Source organism: Theobroma cacao, chromosome 10 (genome assembly GCF_000208745.1).
Source record: "Theobroma cacao cultivar B97-61/B2 chromosome 10, Criollo_cocoa_genome_V2, whole genome shotgun sequence".
In the NCBI taxonomy this organism is placed as follows: domain Eukaryota; kingdom Viridiplantae; phylum Streptophyta; class Magnoliopsida; order Malvales; family Malvaceae; genus Theobroma; species Theobroma cacao.
The window spans coordinates 14318135-14339429 of record NC_030859.1 but is presented as its reverse complement, the minus strand read 5'-3'; the positions used below and the strand labels follow the sequence as shown (position 1 = coordinate 14339429).

The 21295-nt window shown below is 32.7% G+C and overlaps 2 protein-coding genes across 3 annotated transcripts; both read right to left on the bottom strand.

Annotated features, from left to right (window-relative positions):
- On the bottom strand, positions 1-4413 carry LOC18586799 (translocase of chloroplast 159, chloroplastic). The gene has a single exon (XM_018129336.1). It carries the CDS (start codon positions 4234-4236, stop codon positions 424-426), a length of 3813 nt encoding a protein of 1270 aa, XP_017984825.1. The 5' UTR covers positions 4237-4413; the 3' UTR covers positions 1-423.
- LOC18586800 (vesicle-associated membrane protein 727) lies at positions 10366-18737 on the bottom strand. 2 transcript variants are annotated; one of them, XM_007010361.2, is made up of 6 exons: positions 18574-18737; positions 17628-17870; positions 16800-16998; positions 16544-16664; positions 10772-10834; positions 10366-10685 (listed from the first exon to the last, which is right to left on the bottom strand). In XM_007010361.2, exons 2-6 carry the CDS (start codon positions 17815-17817, stop codon positions 10542-10544), a joined length of 717 nt encoding a protein of 238 aa, XP_007010423.2. In that variant the 5' UTR covers positions 17818-17870; positions 18574-18737; the 3' UTR covers positions 10366-10541. The 2 variants fall into 2 exon arrangements, with proteins under 2 accessions (XP_007010423.2, XP_017984957.1); XM_018129468.1 differs by lacking the exon at positions 18574-18737 and adding an exon at positions 18512-18533 and having other exon boundaries at positions 10505-10685.

Below are 21295 nucleotides of genomic sequence, written 5' to 3'. Positions count from 1 at the left end.
GAAGACTAAAATTGAATTTTCTCAGCAGGCAAGATCTCATTACATTAAAGCAGATAACTTGTCCATGTGTACAGCACAGAAAATAAAACATGTGGTTACATTATATTGCAGGGCAGTATAAAGTTTCCCTACATAACCATAAGGATCTTTGCAATTAGATTCCTCTGCTAAACAGCAAACATTCATTTATAAAACGTTCTTATTAATCAAAATTGTTAAAGAAACAACAAGATACTCATGCTTCGTACCATTTATCACGCAATAAAATAGATCTCATCATAGCAGTTGTTCATGCTCAAATCAAAGTATGAATTACTGAAAGGTGAGCTCGACTAAGAAATGCCTCCAATATATTCTGCGTTCGGACAATTCCCAAGGTAACGTAATGGCAGCTCTTCAAGGTGGGAAAAATTGTTACAGCACCTAATACATGGAATAGTTCTCACTAACCCCGGGACGGATGCTTTTATAAATTGCCATGACAATAGGAAGAATACCAGTGAGTGCAATCTGAAGCTGATCTGAACTACTTGTTCGAACAGTAATCTGTCCACTCATCTTATTGTTCAGTCCTGCACGAACTGCTATCTTTGAACTCCGTCCAACAGAAAGTTGAGACTGAAAGTTGGCACCCAATGCCAAGTCCCCTCTCCATTTGACTAGAGACAATCCCAAAGAGGATTGATCCTGGCCAATTGGGAAATCTGCATCTCTGAGCTGCACTTCTAGATTGGCTCCATACGCTGAATCACCTTGAGATCTAACAATCCCAGTGCTACCAACCAACACCAGCCGATTTCCAACAACAATATTATCCTCAAGTTTGAACCCAGTTGCGACATTCTCACCCAAAAATGTGACAGAAAAGCCAGCAGCTGTTTTATTCTTTTTGAGATTTTTGAATTTGGTCTCCCCTCTGAAAATATAAGCTAATTGCTTTCCAACATTTTGGATGTCAAAGCCAGCCATGCTTGATCCATTTTCTCCATGCTTGGTAGAAACTGAAGAATCCAAATGGATGTTAAATTCCTTCTTATCTTTTGTGAGTTGAACAGCAATTGCAGCAGGAAACTGACTGCCAATTGCTAGACTATGTTCAATATTAACACCATCATATCCACAATCATGGTCCCAACCATGAGTGTCCAAAACTGGCCTTGCCAAGAACTGAGAAGTTGGTTCCAAGAATCGGTACCTGTAAGCTGGATTATCAGCATCGAAGGAAGGTGGCAGGCTCATATCAGGCAACGGAACTGGTACAGCTGCTGGACCTCCAGTTTCCTGATCAACATCTTCCCCCATATAACCATATTCATCAACAGCAGGCTTTCCTTTCTTCTTCATCTCTCGCATTCTTCTCAACTCCTCCCTCCACTGCTTTTTCTGAAGGAGTTTCACCCGATAATCATACTCCTCAAAATATGCCTTCCTCTGCTCCTTGCTAAGTTTAGCAAGCTGAGCTTTCCTGAGAGGCTTGAAAGGGGGGAGCTGGTCATACTCATCCGCATCTTCTTCTTGATCGGAATCAGATAAATCAGCCATATCAATATCTGAGTCACCATTCTCACCACCCTGATCAGCAGAGAGTTTAGGATGGGCACGAGACTGCAACAGCCAAGATAACAAGTATGGAAGAGGAGGAGAACGGACACGAAAACCAAAGAGCTTTCGATGGTCAAATGGATCTTGAGGTTTGGAAAGAGAGCTTGCTTCAGATAAGACTTTCATAGAGTAGCATAACAGCAAAAGCTGAGGTCTCCAAGTTTGACCATTAGGAAGCACCTTGTGGCCATCTCTATTCTTTCGACACGAAGGATGATTTTCAACAAGAGAAACTGGATTCATCAAACTTGGATTCATCAGGCGCAGATCACCAACAGCCTGACCAATAGATTGTTGAACAACATGGGAACGTTGGGCAACAAACACCTCATAACTCAAAGGTGAGCCAGATGGACCATCTGGAGGTGCAGAAGCACCATGAGTCAAGGTAACTATGGCATTTTTCCAGATAGAAGAGCCAAGAGAATTAGTGATTGATCTTAACAATGGCATATCATTAAGATCCCTGGTCTGGGTGTCCAGCCGATCAACATAGAGTACAATATCAGGGGGACACTTCTTTATGAAATTTTTTATAGAAGCTAGGACCTTGCGGTTGGCACCTTGCTCCATGGCTGAAGATTTCAGACCTGGGGTATCAATGATCCTTAGCTTAACACCATCTACTGTTCCTGTAATCTCTTTCACAACTGCAGTGGCAGGTTCAAATGCGTGAACCGAGACCTTCTCCTCACCAAAGATTGAATTTATTGTAGCACTCTTGCCCACCCCAATCTTCCCAAGAACAAGTATGTTCAATGAGAAGCTTAAATCATCTTTACCCTCTGTTTCAAGTTGCAGAGCTGTCCTCTTTGCAGAATCAAGGCTAAACAGTTGACTAGTTTGCCTACCTGCAACAAGTGCCAGTCTATATAGAACCTGTGCTGCTATAGAATCTTCGGGAGAATGTCCTAGCCTCTGAACAAGCCTCAAGAATTTGACTCTTATTGATTGTAACTTTTCCAGTTTCCTTTTATCTTCTTCAGTCAAGTTGTTGTCAGAGTCTCTCCCACTCGTGACAGCAGAAGGAGTGAATAGGCTAGGTCGGTTTGATCGAGGTGCAGGTTTTGCATTGTTGAGTGAGGATCCTAAACCAGCAGGACGCTCAACAGAGAAAAGCCTGGATCCATCTTGAGAAGTTATAGTGATGTTACTACCATCGGAACCAGCACCAGTTGCTGCTTTCAAGAGGGCTGCCAAAGCAGCAGAATTAAGTAACTCCTTCCCCTCGCCTTCTTCATCAGTGTCCACTTCTTCATCTGAGTCAACAACAATCTGACCATCAATTCTCTGAGAATGATCATGAGAATTATCAGCGCCTGAGTGAGAACCAAAGCCAGATTCTCGTTCTAGCTCCTCCAAGAATTGTTTGGCAGCTTTAGTGTTCTCAAAGATCATACCTTCAGTCTCTCCGTCAGTATCCGAGCCTTCAATTTCACCTTCTTCATCTTGATGGTGGTTCTCTTCTTCTACTTCACCTTCCAAGCTAACTTCTGCTTTAGAAACTGTAGTTAGCTCTGCAGACTTGGGAGAATGAGATTCTTCTACCAATCTTCTGCTTTGAGAATCACTATCTAAATTCTCGGCTTCATGAGCTGCCATCAATTGTATAGGTGGAGCAGAACGATCCACTGTCTGACTTTCATCTCCACCCCCTTCATCTATATTCTCACTACCCGCTTGTTCCAACACATCTATAACTTCCTCCTCTTGGAGGTCATTTAGTTTGGCAAGCAGGCCCCCACCAGCAGAATCAGCTTTCTTCGCAGCATCAAAGTCAGCATTCTGTTCACAAGCCGAAAGCTCAGCAGTATCAATTCTATTGGTGGCAACAGGCTCAATATTCTTGTCAGGCACAGAATAGACATTCAGAACATGTTTCTCATCATGACTAATCTGATCAAAGCCATTATCCAAGCTCGCACTCCTAGAAACTGGAACCACCTCTGTCCCCTTAATCTCAGATTTCTTACTCTCTGAAACATCTCCAACTAAAGGTGTTGCATCAACCACCAAGTCCTGTCCACCAGAAAATTTCAAAATATCTGCTTCAACCACCTTATGATCAGCTGCTTCTACAACCACAGGATCGGCCTGTTTAGCTCCACTGCCTAAAATCGAATTATTCTCGACCATCCCAATCCTACCTCCCTCTCTGCTTTCCATTGCTAAAACAGATTGGTCAGCATCACCAATCGAGCCCATTTCCACCTTGCCCTCCTTTGCTCCACAACCAACACCTTCAGTATCAAGCTTTTCCATCAAACCCTCACCTCTAAATCCCTCTAAACCATTATCACCAGCTCCAAGCGAGTCCTCTTTCAAAATCACATTTGAACCATCAAAGTGGACATGAGAGGCATCGCTATCCTTCCCTAGGGCCTGAATTTCTTCCTTTGAGTCAGCCACAAGTGGCCTTTCGGGCGTTGTTTCAAACTTCACCTCACCACTCTCATTATCACTAGTTTTACTATTTTCATTAGCTTTCAAAGCATGGTCTGCCACTGAACTAGTTGCAAACTTAGAATCGTCATTGGAAGCTAAAAACGAGGGAAAAGAAGAAGGAGAAGAAGAACCTGGAGAGCTAGAGAGCGGCTGAGACGTGATTTCCGAGGCAGAAAGCTGGGCGTCCATTGGAGGTAGAAAGTGTTAGGGTTTAGGAGAGGATAGGGATTTTGGGGAATTGATTGGTAAGGAGGAATAGGATTAATGGAATTTGTGATAGCAAGGTTGCTAGGAAGAGGAAAAGATAAGGTGGGAAGGAAAGCGTGTGCGCGTCCCAGGGAGTTGTGTTTGCAGCCGCATGGGCGTGGCAACGTGGGGCTTGGCCTTTTCTATGTTTTTTCCAACACGTGAATTTACACTCTACTCCTAACCCTTAGATATTCCATATTGGAATAAAGGAATTTCAAAAAAAAAAAAAAAGCGAAATTTAGGAAAATTGTATGTGCATTTGGACTTTTGACATTTCACCACACAAACAATGTTAGCAACTAAAGGATTGATATGCAACTCATTTCATATGTTTATGAAAATTCATAAATTAATTTATTATTACATGTAGAGGTGATAATTATCATAACAGGGGATTGGATTATCGAAAATATGAAATAATGGTTTCAAGTCGTGTATCTAGATCATTTTTTTTTAAGATTTTATTTACTTCTATTCCTTTTTTTTAAAACATTTAAAAGGGTTACAAACGATAAAAATATCAAATATACAATGAAGTCTAGTGATTGATTACGTTTTATATTGACGAGATCAATTCACTTGCAAAATGCAATCAATGCACTGACACATCTACCAGTATATAATAAGATTACCAAACTTTTATGGAATTGTTCTAAAAAAAATATAAAAACAATCTAAGAACAATTTGACACAAATATGATTGAAAAATTGTTTATGCTCGTTTATATTTAGAAAATCTAAGATTCCTATTTATAGATACAAATACATCTCTTAATACAGACATAATCTTTTAAACAAACATAATTGATTGAGCAAACTTAATTGCTTGAACAAACATAATTTTTTAAATAAGCATTATTGTTTAAAATACTTTTTTTCCTTTCATTTTTTCTCTATTGTCGTCGAAAATGTCCAACAATAATTAGATAAGTGACGTCTAGTTCTTGAATTCAGTCATTTTAAGTCGAAAGAAGTTTGGATAAGTTTCAAGTTTGGGTCATTTTGTGTTAAAGTCATTTCAAATTCGATCACTTAGGATCTAATTCATACGAGATTCGAGTTATCTCGGGGCTTGGGTTATTTGAGTTTGGAATAAGGTTATTTGGATTCATGTTATTTCTATGTTTAAGTTGTTGTCTTTTAAAGTCAAATTGAATTATATTTGTATAGATCTAAATATAAAAAATTAATAATATGCTCTCAAACAAATTATTAATAATTTTTGAGTGATTGATATTTAATTTTTATTGTTATTACATTGATAATTATTAGTAATTTACCATAATTATAGTTACAACTTATGACTTGCAAGGTCAACCATGAACTTCAAAAGCTAAAAACAATGTTAATTACTTACTCGAAAATTAGTACTTTATTGAGAAATTTTAAGTATGAATCATTTTTAATTCTCTCTCTAAGTATTTTTAAGTTAATATCTCTAATAACTATCTAATATCTACTAAAAATGAGATAAAATAAAATGTTTAAAGCACGTCTCAGAATTAACTTAATTTGATGAATTATTGTCAATTACTTTTCTAGTTTATGGATTAATTTTTATTTTGTAAGTTATTATTTATCAATTGTAATTATTTATTTTATTTGTTCCATAAGGGTGAAAAAAAAAGAATAAAAAAGAACTTTATATAAGATGTATTTTAGGAATTGAATTTAATTATAAAAATGGAAAGAATTTGTTTTCTTACTCTTTTTTAATCATGGATAATATCCATAATTATATGAAAGTGTAAGAGTACAAAAAAGATCTTAAAAGATATATTAAAATGATTAAAGGTTAAATACTCAAATAAGTCTCTGAACTTTATCAAGAAAATCAATTTAGCCCTTATCCTTTTATTACATTTGAATAAGCTCCTGAACTTTTTTTTGAATCAAATAAGCCCCTCTCACTAACTGTTGACTAATTTTTGTTAGTCAACAGTATAGTTAGCAATTTTTGAGGCCAGATCATCTGTCTTGTGGCATATTAAGGTGTCATATTGTTGATGTCAATCTCATGTAACAAATGACGTGGCATCAAAATTTATTGACTTAGAATTGAGTTTTTTCCTTTCCAAATTTTCAAAAGTTATTGGTTAAGAATTTGAAACAAAAAATAAAAAAAAATAACTGTTTCAAACTAATTACTATAATTTCTTAACTAATTACCATCCATCATTCCTAACAAAAAAAAAAAAAAACCTAATCCAACCTTTCCAATTTGATTGAAGTCATTGTTGTTCAACTGAAAATTAGTGTAGAGAAATTCGAGAATACTTAGAAACAATTTTGAGAGAAGGAAGAGTAAAGGTAGGACACATAATGTTTATAATATTGAAACTAGCAAAGACACACAATGTTGATCCATAATTAAAGAAAATTAAATCCTTCTCTTTTCTTCCTTAGAATCTGTAAGGGAAATCTAATACTTTTTTCTACTCTAGAATCTATAAGGGAAATATAATGGTATTGAATTTTATTTATTAACAATAATAGATTCTCTTTCCACATCTTTTCGAGGTTTTGAAAATTCAAAACTACCCAAAGACGATTTTTAGAAAAGAAATAGAGATTGCAGATAGGGAGAAGACATTTTGACTATAAGGTAAGTTAGGTTTAAGGAATATTGAAGAGAGTGAAGGTTTTCTTGTTAGGAAGGATGACTTCAATTAAGAAGATGGTAATAACTTTAACGCAATTAGGTTTTTTTTTAATTTTTTAAATCCCTAATTAATAATTTTTAGACATTTTAATAGGTAAAAAAAAAAAAACTCAATTCTTAGTCAATAATTTTTTATACTACGTTATTTGTCACATGACATTAACGTCATCAAGATGACATGTCAACCTGCCACATGGATGATGAAATGGCATAAAAAATTGCTTATTGTACTGTTGATTAAAATTAGTCAATGGTTAGTGTAAGGTACTTATTTGATTCAAAATAAAAATTTATAAACTTATTTGAATGCAATAAAAGGATAGAGGATAAATTGTCTTTCTTGATATAGTTCAGAGGTTTATTTACGTATTTAGCCATGATTAAATATTAGTAGATTAATAGTTTGTGTTATATTTATTATTTGTCATTAATTGATTTTTAAATCTAAACTATAGTCAATTTAAGTTTAGGTTGTTTCATGTCAGCTTTTTGGTTTGATTAGCCTCTGGTTTATCAAATATTTTGATTACATGATAAATGTAATAAGACACAGTTAGTGGGATGAGCCCCAAGGCCATCTCACGGTAAGCAGTGAGTACCGGATAATCCTCTCGGAAAGATGAAATTTTGTTGGTTTGGCATTGATTAGGAGAGATAGCGTTAGGGATTTGGCTTCTGAAATATTTTTGTTTTGACTTTCATTACGTGTTTCTTTTTATCTCTCTTATTCCTCATCTCAAATGTCTGGCCTGTACTCCTTTATACTATTACCTTCACAACTTTTCAAATAATATGTCAACTTCATAATGTTTAAAATTTTTTTTTGAAATATTTAAATTTTTTTTATTATATTTAATTAAATATTTATATTTTATTTTAAATCAAATAAGTTCTTATAATTAATAGTTAATTAATTTTTTATTAATCAAAATATCACTTGTTATTTTATACTTACACTATAATGTACTGTTAACATGAAGAATAAAAAATATCATGTAAATATATCATTATATCACATCAACATGTGACATAGTTATTATTATGCCATGTTAGTGCCACATAAGACATATAATGACACATGAAATTTGTACTAATAATAATTATTAATAAATCATTAGTTATAAAAACTTATTTAGTTTAAAATAAGTATAAAAACTCGATTAAACGTAATGAAAAAATAAAAACTTATTTGAATTTTTCTAACTAATTTAACTTTTTAAGAGAAAATACTCCTAAACCCCTAAGTCTTAATCAAAATTCCAAAAGGATTAATTAATTTTCGAAATGGGTACTCCGTCTCAAAAGTGCAAACACCGTTAATAAAGATGATGAAAAAACTAAAATATCCTTTCTTTTTATTAATTTAAAAAATTATTATTATATTTTTAAAAATAAAAAAAATGGAGCACTGTTGCTCCCCAAGGGAGCTCTGAGGCTCTCCAGATGGGGAGTTTTTTTTAATTAATAAAACTATATAATAGTAATTTTAAAAATTAATCAAGGGTAAAATTATCTTTTTTATCCTTATCACGTTATCAAATTGACGAAAACATTAACGGTTGACTAACGGCTGGACCTACGTGTCCAGCAAAAAATTTGTTTTTGAGATGGAGTATCTATTTTGAAAACTAATGTACCTCCGTATAATTTCGATCAAAACTTAAGGGATAAAGATATTTATCTTTTTTTTTTAAGTATCATGCCTACGTAAAATTACAAACCTATTGCATGTAAAATTATATTTTAATTTCTTAATATTATAGTATTTTTAATATTGTAATATTATATCATTTTAAATTTTATTTAGAGAATATTAAATTTAAAATTTATATTATTAAAAAATAAATTATGTCTACTAACATTTTGTATTATGGTCTTAGATATCATAATGTGTAATTATGTATTATAATATTGTTTATATTCGTAAGGGATGATTTTCTTTTACCTCTCAAAGATAAGGTGTTTTCGAAAATAATATTCTTTTTAATTTTAACTGTTTTTTAGTCAAGAAAAATTTTTTTGGATAAAATTACCCTTAATAAAACCTTCTCATATTCAAATTCACAAGTTGAAAAAAAATTTGTTATATACCATGTTGAAAAAAAAATGATACACGTCATGTTTTATTTTTTGATTACAGGAAATGTAACAAATAAAATAACCCAAAAAATAATTATCCAAATTAGAGGATTTCGGATAATACCTTTTTGTCCAAATCCATTTTATCGTAGCAGTAACGTTGACGTTGAATAATTTTTCAATACATTTTCATTTTCATGTCAAATTCTTTTTTAATTTTAAACTTTATCTCTATTATAAAAATACTTAACTCCAAAAGTTTGTCTTAGTAAAATACAAATATGAAGAACAAATTACAGGCCATATTTAAAAAATGTTGTTATGATATGCTATGTTCAAAAAAATATTGTTACAGTGGAAAAAAATATTGTTGCACGTTTTAATTCTAATAGTTTATGTTGTAGTGAAATACAAAAAAGTAAGTTATAGGTCATGTTTAATAACAGAAAAGAAAACACAAAACAATATTGCAAGTCTAAGCAGATGCTACAAATCAAAACTTCAGCAACAGATGTTATACATCAAGACCAAAGCTTCATTACAAAATGTTATACGTCAAGGCTGAAGTAAAAGATGTTACACACAAAAACTTCAACAACAGATGTTACACCCCAAGGTTAAAACTTCAATACTAAATATTACGTGCCAAGACCAAAGTTGAAGCACCAGAACTTACACGCCAAGACCAAAACATTAGCACCAGACATGACACACCAAAGCTTCCTTTTTCTTATTGATGTTACACGCTAAGATATAAATCACTTTGTTACACGTCAAGACATATTTTATCATATTTGAATTACTAAAAAGCTTAACACCAATAAACCCAAGAACCTATTGTTACTAACCATGGTAGGCTTTTTGGTTTGTAGATCAATGATAAAGGGTTTTGTGAATGTAAACTAATAAACCTAAGAATATATTATTACCTTCCATATCATGCTTTTTGATCTGTAAATCGACGATAATATAACAAGATGATGAGAAATAGACAAAGAGATGATGGTGGTAAAATTGGAGAAAACTGAATGACAGGGGAGAAAAATAAGAGAGCAAAGCAAAACGAAGAGCACAACACACGAATAATGAGAGAAAAAAATTAAGAGTATTTAATTTGTTTGCAATAATTTTAAAAGCATTTTTATCATCTTATAGTTAAAATTGAATAAATAGAGTTAATTTTATGTTGAAAACTATTTCTGCAGTGAGTTTACGAAAATAACCATTTCTCGCAATTTCTTTTATTCGTAATATATAAATAAATTTAAATAATATATTATATTCGATGTAATGAAATACAATATTATAATAACAAGGATCATCGCCCATTCTTAGAAAACATGCTCTTTTTATTAACAAAACCAGCAGGTAATACAGAGGTTAGATTACATTGTTGAACAGCTAGGTAGTGCCAGTTTACAACAGCAATCTCCCATTATCCATGTACAAGAGCATAACTATTTTGTACATCTACAAGAGAAGACAAGCCATACTGCTAAAAGTTTCAACATTTGAAACCTCCACATGCAATAAGCCACAATATGATGATCAACACAAGAATAGCTCCTCCTACCATCAGTTTCATCTGGAGATTCTGCAGCCACATCTTCCGTCGCAGTTGCCGGCCTTGCCTCTGGAAGCTATCAGCCTATATCCAATACAAGCATATACATATTATGAACTTACTTTAGAACCCTTCCAGATTTCTTCAATCAATGAGAAAAAAGCACCAACCTGGAACTGTAAGTTTTCTGTTTTGTCCACTAGAAGTTCAATCTTCTCCCCGCGATCCAAAACCTGCACCAAAAAGCCAGAAAATTAATTATTGAATTTGTTGACAATCAAAAACAGTATCTATTATTTGTTTTTCTTTTGATGGTGAAGAAACAATATCAAACAGTTTGAAGAAGGAACACCATTAGCAGCAAGTTAGCATTTTCTACAAAATTCATAGAAAAATGTTCATAAAATCAGGCCTTCAATCATTGCCTTGGGAAATGGACTTTATGGTAGGAAGTTATCAATTCAGTGCTACAAAAGAAAACAAAAAGCCAGTCCAGAGTCCTCCATGAATATCTCCCAAGCACATGTATTGTACTTCGTCAGTGGCAAGTGCATGCATGATCACGAGAAAAACAGGTTTAAAAATTTTTGTTCATGATACTTGGATGCTCAATAGAAGTGACCACCCTTTGACACTTTTCTGGTGAAACTATTAAAAGGAAAAAGAAGAATAAACAAGGATTAATAAATCCCAAAAAAGAAAGGAGATTAACCAAAAGCAAAAGAGAGAATCTTTGCTCTGATCCATTCTTAAGTATATGCAGGGAATCTGCATCCGAGCATTTGTCTCATTGGTTGGTGCATAATCCTTCTGCCTAAAGAGCAGGATTCGAATCTCCCCTCCAATTATAAAAAAAAAAAAAAGTATATGCAGGGAATCCCGTGTCTGGTCGTCCACCAAACCAAGAACAAAATATTAACATAGCATACCTTTAGCAACCACATTTTCCATGCATTAGCCTACATTTTTCATGCACTAGTTTCAGGAGACTATGAACCTTAACTCTAGCTGCTGTGCCACTAGTTTCAGGAGACTATGAACCTTAACTCTAGCTGCTGTGCCACAGAAATACATTCATGTCAGATTTTAAATTGAAAATTTTGGAATGGAAAATTTAGGCCTTGTTAAATTTACCCATCAAACCTCATCCATGAGTAGGAATTTGTACTAACAGCTACAAGTTCCAAAGCATGAAAAGGCATGAGAAGACTTTCAAATAGAAGAGTTGGAGATTGATTTGGCTGGGGTTCTGTATGATGCCATGGCGTTTGAGCTGAGATCATATTACACCTCACTAAACTAAAGCACCACAAGGAGCTGGAAATACTTCTAAGTCCTTACCACAACAATGCTCAAATAAGCTGCATCATGCCTAGACTCATTAAATTTGACTGCCAAGTGTCAAGCTAAGCTTTGAATCAATAAATACTTGCTAAAATTGATTAAGCCACTAACTACACAGAAACTGCTTAGAAGAGTATAACAGAAGTTCTTCCAAGCCAGACTTGCCATATCTTCTGTCATGCTGTTCAGTATAAATCTTTGGTTATGCCATGCTAATTCTGCAGGTTAGAGAGTTTAACTCTTAAGGATTATTATTCTATATACTGGTGGTGGAACTCAAAAACTCCACAAACGGGTTTATTCACTTGACCAGTGTCCTACCTACAAATAAGCAAGTCAACAGTCATAAACTTAGCTAACATATTTAGTTATATGGACATGTGTCATGTGAATAAACCTGCTTGCAGAGTTTTTAAATTCTATCCCAGGGTATAGGATAATTATCCTAAGTTTAACGCAGCTGTGTCTAAAATGGTCTCTATGCATGCATATAAGGAAATCATCCTCTCCACTAACTGACATTAGCTTTTCACTGTGTGAAACAGTTACTACTTAAGAGGGAAATCAAGGACATAAGTAAATTACTTCAGAGATTACAGAGAGTTACAAGAAAACTCATTCATACTGATAAAAAGATTAACAATAATGTGGACACTTAATATGAAAGCCAATGCCAGAGCTGGATGACTAATGCATCTCATATGGTGGTCATGCCTAAAATGCAGTGGCAATTCCTTTGGACACTTGTGATACCATTTTCATATGTTTCCCATCCCTCCACTTCAGTCTTTAACAGCACCTTCGATTTAAAATCTCTTTGACCTAGCTAGAGCTTCTGTAATTCAAAAAGTACTATAAGAGAAGTTAAAATAGCATTAGGCAAACTTCAAATTAAAAGCCGTATAAAATGTAAAAAACTATTTGATAGTAGTATCTTTGTTAATTTTTTTTGCTGAATAAATAAAATAAAAAATTTAACCATTATCAATTCAAATCATAAGTTTTAAAGCAAGAGTAGTAAATAAAATAAATAAAATCTTTTGTTAATGGAAAATAGAACAAAACTGATTTTTATTGTCCAAAAGAAATCAGATAAAAACAAATAAAATCAAATGCAAGGTTAAGTAGAATAAAGAAAGATGAATTGTAGACAATAAAATGAGAATGTACAAAAATCTCATTCAATATTTGTTACTATGTAATAGTACTTTTTGAAGAAAACTTTTATTTATAACTGTCTAGAAGCTCAAATTAGCCACTGACATAAGCTAAAACTGAAAAAATTGGAGAGCCAAACACTTTGCTTCTGCTGTTTTAGTAGAATAACTCTTCCATAAGTTGGGCCATGCGCCCACTTATCCTTCATTGGCCATTTTTTTTAAAATTTTTTGAACCTGGAAATCTTAACAAACCAAGTATTATTTTACAAAGTGAACACCAAATCACAGCAATAGAAAATTTTGAACTGGAGAAGGTAAGTTTACTTGGTGTACATTCGAGACAAATAAGTATCACACTGCAGTTTGTAGGAAATAGCAAAGAAATAAGGTTCTGAAGCATCAGAGCAAAGAAAGATGCACTGCAAGTCCAAAATATCGTGAATACACCACAACTAGCTAGAAATATTCTTTCTTATCTCATTAATATCATCACTAAATCGAGGTGGCTGAATTTTGAAGGCTAAGAACTCTGTCCCAAGTAAATTTGATCATCAACTAGACCCCACTATACTCAAAGACTAGTCACAACTTACCAGCTACACATAAAAACAGAACCACTAAATTTAAGAATAAATAAAGCTTATACCCCCCAAGTTACCATCTACCTGGCCAAAAGCATGAAGTAGCAGCTCCAATTCTTAGTTCAAGGGGAACAAGTTTATAGCCTAATATAAATATCAAGACCTTCTAAGTTGAAAACCTTTGACAGAAAACCAACTACAGAAATTTTGAACTTTTTTTAGTTCACTACATTTGTGGCAACTTTTTCAAGGTATTTCAAATTTGAAAGGCAAATTCGGCCACCCTTTTCATTTATACAAATACCTATGAAGACTTTGTTTCTAAAGCCTCAAAACCCAAAGCAGATAATGCAAGCTACAAGTAGCCATGCAGCAATCACAAAGAAAAAACTCTGAATGGTAAAAGCAATAAGAACTAGTAATTGAAAGGTTCCGATCCATCTCCATCCAACCCAGAATCTGCTTGCCCTAGTCAATCAAATTTGCCATTAGCTTAACTGTGAAGAGAAAATATAGAAGCAAGAAAAGGCAGAGCCCTCTTTTAACTCCTAATCACAAAACATTACTCAATAGAAGAGTCTGAATGCAAATCCAGCATGAGCTGTCTTCACATAGCCATTGCTGCGGATTTCTATCATTAGTAATACCAAGGATATCAGAAAGATCAAATCACTTATAAAGTACTATCACAAAACATACCATCCATCATGCCAAGAAAGAGATTCTGAAACCATTTTGCACTCCAGACTATAGCACAATTTCATGTACTCTAATCCCTTCAGAATAGGTCCTAAACCCATACAGCAAAGTGATAGAGATGCAAAGCTCCTTCCATGAATCCCCAAGGAGTTACAATAATTCTTGTTATGCATTCATTCAAACCCTCAATTCTCTTTTCAAGGGGAAGGGATTAGTGGGGGCTGCTAAGTAAGATACAAACATACAACACGAAGCTTTGTGTAGATTTTTACCTTGTCTTAGATTTGGCTAAAAGGTGCCCAAAAAGAGGATACAGACACATGGATACTTTGTAAAATTGTAGAGGACAATACTAGAAAAAAGCCAGATGATCTGAAAAAATTGGGACAAATTTATTTGACACAAATCCTTTTTGAAGTATTAATGGTGTCCTAGTATAAAAAACTAATACTAAGTGGGCATCTGATTTTGTTGTTATACATATAAAAGCCTCACTAGAACTCGGGCTACACAAAAGAAGGTTGCCCTAACCCATTCCATAAACCCCAATGCTCCCATCCCCAAGATTCAAACCTAAGACCTCCAAGTTAGAGTCTCAAGTTCTAACCATTGGAGGGTCACTATTTGAGACTAATTGGACCTAAGCTGACTCAAAAGCAATATAGTTCAGAACAATCATTCTTTTTTGTTTTTTATATGGCCAGATGCCAAGATAATAATGTTATATGTGCATGAATATGAAGCATGGCTAGATGCTTAAAAAGAAACCCAAACAGTTAGTTGAAAAGCAAAACCCCAAAAATTTGACCAAAGAAAGCCACATGGTGGGCCTACTGCCGGATATCTAGTATCCCCTTCTCCTTCTCTTAATCTCATACCCTTTTCCTCCCTTCTATGTACCCTCTTCCATGCCCTCACTTAATTCGGTCATTTTTACCTCATATTTATCCCCTTCATCCTCATAATTTGCTCTCTTAGATACCCTCACAATTTGTCCTTCCCTCTTTATTTTGCAGAGGCATCTAGGTGCAATTTCATTTTTGATTTGTGGATTTTGTGTGATTGTGCGTAGAAATGGTTTAATAGCAATTTTATATTTGAATCTTCTCTTAAGAAGGAGTCACGTCCAAATCTTCAGCATCAAATCAGACAGCTATTCCATACCAATACCAATGCCATCATATCAGGTAGGTCTAAAACCAGTTATAAACTGCAAGCAGAAAATAACAATAAACTTCAGTCCAGGAGTTGTTGCACCAGCAATAATACCGTTTTCCTCCAATCCCTCCAGCATAAGACCCTTAATTTGGACACAAACTTCTTCGGAGAGAGAGAGAGGGAGAGAGAGAAGGTGGGGGGGGGGGGGAGTTTCTTCTTTCAATTTTCTCCCTACCATTAATACCCTTTAAATTATCATGATAATCCACATGAAATATGTACCTTCATTGTTAATTATCAACTCACATTATATATACTACTACATAGACTAAAAGAAAAATAAAATGGGTATGAACAATACATTTCGATGAAGATAAATAATGCTAAGAAAGATGGGGTGCACTTCGCAATGCATAATAATAGCTATCACTTTCAGAGCATAAAAAGTCTCTGCATTGATCTATTTAGTTATAAACCACAAAATACTGAAGAAGAATTCCAACAAATCAAACTTCCAGTTGCAAAGCCCACTGTTGGCTGGTTAGAGACATACAGTGCTCTGGTTTCACTCTTTCATTAGTTAAAAGGTCATATATATGAGTACATACCAACTTTTGAGACATAAAATGTCCAGAAATAGATAATAAAAATTTCAACACTCATAGAAAGAATACAGCTGACATGACAGCTGAGAAAACAAAGTCAATTCCTAATCCGTGCTTCTCCTAAACTTGATAGTTCGCATGTTCCACTATAGTTTTTCTTTTCTACAGCCCCATCAACCCTCTTTCAGTAAAAAATTCTAAAATGAAGAAAACAAATCAAGACTAACACAATATTACAAGTTGAAGATTTATCAGAAAGTGCAAGGATACCATAGAAACATATAAACTAGCCATTGGAAAAGAAGATTGTTATAAAATACTTATTCTCTACTTTCTAAGTTATACATCCATTTTTTTCCACAACTATTCCAGTTTCCAAGAAAAGAAATGCATACCTTCTCAATGTTATCCATCATAATCCCCTTGACCTCAGTTATTTGAGCTTTTAATTTTGAGAGCTTACTGATTTCTTCTGGATTGTTCATACAATATTGCATGTGCTCCTTAAGCCTTGGTCTGTTATACAAAGCATTGAATTACAGGCTAGTATTCATTCTACTAGAACTACTAAAAGAATACACTATCTTGTATATAAGACAGCACAGGTAATCAGCCAAAATAACAACTTAAACTTGCCAAGTATATACGCACCCAAATTCTCTATCAAGATTATACGCAATGCTAAATCGATCTTCAAATAAGTCATCGTCCTCATCATCATCAGCTAGAGGGTGCAGATCCTCGTTCTTAATGCTTGCACCATATCGCTGTTTAAAATCATCTTGCACGCGTTCGAGAAAAACAAAAGGCACACTCCTTCCAACTGATTCATCTGCCACAACCAGAAAAACTGCACATGGAAACAAACATTGTCAACCGCATATTTTGACATCAGAAATTTGACTGACACAGTTTTGTTAAGGCATGCACCAAGGCACAATGCCAGACAACAAAAGCACCTCTGACTGTTTTAGGCAAGGTGCATTTGGTCGGGTGCACCAGGCACACTTTTTTTGTAAAGTGGTAGGCGCAAAAAAGGCCTGCCTGATTGAAGTTCTCTTTCATTTCATTTATTTTAATTTTTTTCATTAGCTGAAGCTTTAATAGCAAAAAAAGGGATAATATCAAACACTTTACTTCTCAATGGTTGAGTATTCAACAACAAACTCAAGACTATAAGGAAATCATACACAATGACCAAAAAAGGGAAAAGGAAATTTTGTATGTTTTGTAGGATAGAAATGGACCACTCTTTAGAGTTTATAATCAAAATTTTATATCTTAAGCTTATTTTATACATATATACACACACGACAACATACAAAAACACACACATATATACATTGTGCCAGATTTCACTCAGGCAAGTGCTGTTTCTATGGCCCGAACCTTAGGCAATATAACGGGTCTAGTCCCTAGAGTGCACCTTGCACCCTTGACATCAATGGACTGACATTAAGAAATTATAAGAAATAGTACCAAATCCATTGTCAATGAGGAAGTTAAATGTGTGCCCATCACATGAATATGTGAACTTGCTGCTATTTGAAGGCAGCTTCTGTAAACATTGAACAGCAATGGTACTAAAGTTCCCAGAATATGACGTGTGCTCTGCTAGAACAACAGTTCCTTTAGCAACAAAGCTATAAATCAAGCCTTTTTGATTCATTTCTCAGCTGGATCTTCTGACGTCTCAAGATCCACAAAAGAAGTTGACTAGATCTGCACATTGACATTAACTTAGAAAAGATCATATAAAAATTAAATAAAAAACCTTTGTTCTTTCCTTAACAAGAAAGCAATGCCAAAACACAAAAAGGTATACAGTTTAGGCGAAGCTCAATGAATTTAGGAAAGACAAATGCAACTGAAGTTGAATGAATCCACTGAGCTTCTCGGCGATAAGGAAAATACATGACTGAACAAAAAGACAAGTTAAATTTAGCTAAATTTTGAAACTATCAATTCATGCAAAACATGGATGGTAAGTGAAACAAGGAATATATCCCTATACTCGCCAAATTCAATTCCCAAAAAGGAAATTAAACAAAACAAAACAATTATTCAGCAGATCTTATTCAACAAAAATAACAAGTTCATTTGAAGCAAATAACTGCTCCCCTCCGAGAACTAAACCCTAATGCTTTATTGAATTCCCAGTAAAATCCCAAAGAGAAAAAAGAATAAGCACAGCTGTATTGTCTTTCTAGACGTGGGTTTTTGATTTTACTATGAAATCTTCGACTCCCCCCTAAATCGTAGCTAGCAACCAAACCAAAGAGGTTAAGGACTCAAATTAGAAACATTTGGTCGATCTAACGAAAGATGATGCAATTTTAAAAGAATATGAGATCGAAATTTACCAATGAAATCAAAGACCGAAGAATCTTAACCAAAAAGAGAAAAACAGAGGAGAAGAGAGAACCTGAAGAAGTTGGTTCGTATTGTTTCTTGGCGTTAGGGGTGAAGCGACGTGGGCGAAGCTTCTTAGGACCGTGGAAATGGAAGTTGTATTATTCACGCGAGCAAGAGTAGAGGTGTTCAAGTTAGCCGTAAGGCCCCCAGATCACGCTTTAAAATATGGATTTTTTAGACAACAGCATGTTTGAACTCTTATAAAAATAATATGATAAAATAACTTATATTAATTTTAATTTTAATTAAAATTATTATAAAAGATATGTCATTTTCGAACATCTAATAAATCAAAATAAAATAAATTTATTTTAATTTTATATATAATTTTAAATGTTAAAATAAAAAAACTCATAAATAAATGGAATAACTCTCAACTTGTATAGTAATAAGTATAGTAATAATAGTATTAGATTTTTTAGTAAAGAAGAGAAAAAAAACCATTTAAATAGTATTTGAAAATAATTTTAAATTTTTAAGTCTTCTTTTTTCTTAATATTTGTAATAACAAAAAAATTCTTAGATTTTACTATTTTGTTATTGAATGTTCTATTTTTTTTTTTTAGTAGTATTTGTAGAGAAATAGAGAAAAAGGATATCGCGATTTTGCGTTGGAGAAAGGTGATTTACAAAACGAGGGAGAGGAAAGGGAGATTGATTGAGAGAGAACGATATTTAAAAAAGAGAAGAAAAAGCTCCTCTTTAGAGCTTTTTTAAGCTTTTTTTTTTAATTTTGCTATTTAAAATAAAGCTATTTTTTTTCAAATAACTTATCAAAAATCATGTTTTACTTAACTTATGCTTTTAAAATATAGATAACCTGAAAAAAAAAAACTAGACCAAACAAACACTTAGTCTCGCTTAAAATATTATTATATTAATAAAATAATAATATATTTAAATATATAAAATATTCAAATAAATATTTATTATTAATTATTGATTTATTCAAAATTTTATTTATTATTTTATATTGTGTGACACTAAAGTACTATGTTTACGTATTATAACTGATAATGATGTGACATGTAACATATTATAATTGATGATGACATAACATATTGATTTGATATGATAACATGATTATATGATATTTTTCTCTATTCGTATAAATATCATGTGAATATAAAATAACAAATGACATTTTAATTAATAACAATTACTTAATTATTAGTCATAAAAACTTATTTAACTCAAAATAAAAATATAAAAATTTAATTGAATATAATAAAATGATAGTAACTTATTTTAATTTTTTCGAATAGTTTAAGGGTTTATTTAAGTATTATACCCTTATAATTATATATTTGAAATTTATAACAAAAACAACACCTTGAACACCTTACTAATATAAATGATAGTGTTGTAGGATGCATGGATAATTAATTCAAGTGTTTTGTTCAAGACATTTTAAACAAATCTTCGCGAATCTTATGAGTTGCAATAACATGAACCTAAACATTAGTTACCACATGAGCATTTTGTTCATTGATTAATGCATGATTTACCTTTCAAAAAATATACAGTTTGAATCCTACCTCTCCAAACAAAAAAAACCTAAACATTAGCAACCAACTATCAAGTTAAAACAAAATGTCTTGTATCAATCTAAACATTAATAGCCACAATATTTTTTTATCTATAAGTGCATAATTTTAGCTGCAATTATTGTTATGTAACTAAATTCTTCAGATAACACTTAATACATTTGTCATTTAACTTCACTATATAAAGTATAATCAATTAAAACATATGTATGAGAATTACAATAGATTTGTCAAAAGGCCTTTGTCTTTATAAGTAGACAATTTTTTCTTGGAAAATATTGTACTAATCAGCTCTCACTCTTGCTCAAATAAACTATCTTCTCCTACTTCATTTCTCATCAAATTTTTTTAAATTTTTTCACTTGCAAAATTTTTCTGAGACATGTAACTCTTCTCTTTTTTTTTTTCTTGATTCTTCAATTCTCTTTTTCTCTCTTTGTTCATTTTTTCGTTTGGTTATTAAGAAAAGGCTTGGTTGGCATGGATCTAAAGAAATCTCAAGAGATTTTCTCTAATTATTTTATTTTATATTTTTTTTGTTATTTTTTCAAATTTATATGGAATTTGAATTTTGGAGAGTTTAAACAAATGTTGAAGAGTTTTTATCGTGCAAGCTTCAGTTGCTTGTATAGTCCCTTATTCAAGTGCTCTCTCTTTGTCTTCTCATTTTCATTTTATTTTGAGCATGATTTATGTAATTCAAATTTAGATCAGGGCTTCTTATAATATTAATTAAGGATTTTATAAAGTTCTAGTTTATATATTTCTTGTTAAATTGTGTTCATGTCAAAGATACTTTGGGTATCTTTTTTTTTTTAATGAATTATGAGTTTAATATGACTAATTACAAGAAAGGTAAAATCTTTTCTTTTTTGGTTTCTTTATGGTTCATTTTTGTTGTTTGAGAAAATGTATAATTAAGATTAAGGATGAATATAGTAAGGTTTTGACTTTTATTTGATGTATTATTAATGCATAAATTCTACATAGTGTTAATGAATTATACGTGGAGAGTAGATTTAAATGTATAAAAAGCCTTAAAAGTAAATACTAATATATTTTTAATGGGAAACATTTAAATGTATGAACATTTACTAACCTGTATAATGTAAAATTGATAGATCATTTCCTATTTGAAAAAGTTTTAGAGTAAAAGCTAAAACTAGTAAATACATTTTCTTTATG

Bases quoted from the DNA above. Each gene is read 5' to 3' on its own strand.
- LOC18586799 (XM_018129336.1), bottom strand. From the start codon at position 4,236: ATGGACGCCCAGCTTTCTGCCTCGGAAATCACGTCTCAGCCGCTCTCT.
- LOC18586800 (XM_007010361.2), bottom strand. From the start codon at position 17,817: ATGAATCAAAAAGGCTTGATTTATAGCTTTGTTGCTAAAGGAACTGTT. The intron at 16,999-17,627 runs GTACTATTTCTT...TTCCATGTGCAG, and splicing joins CCTCATTGACAATGGATTTG to TTTTTCTGGTTGTGGCAGAT. The intron at 10,835-16,543 runs GTATGCATTTCT...TTTTTGGTGCAG, and splicing joins TGATGGATAACATTGAGAAG to GTTTTGGATCGCGGGGAGAA.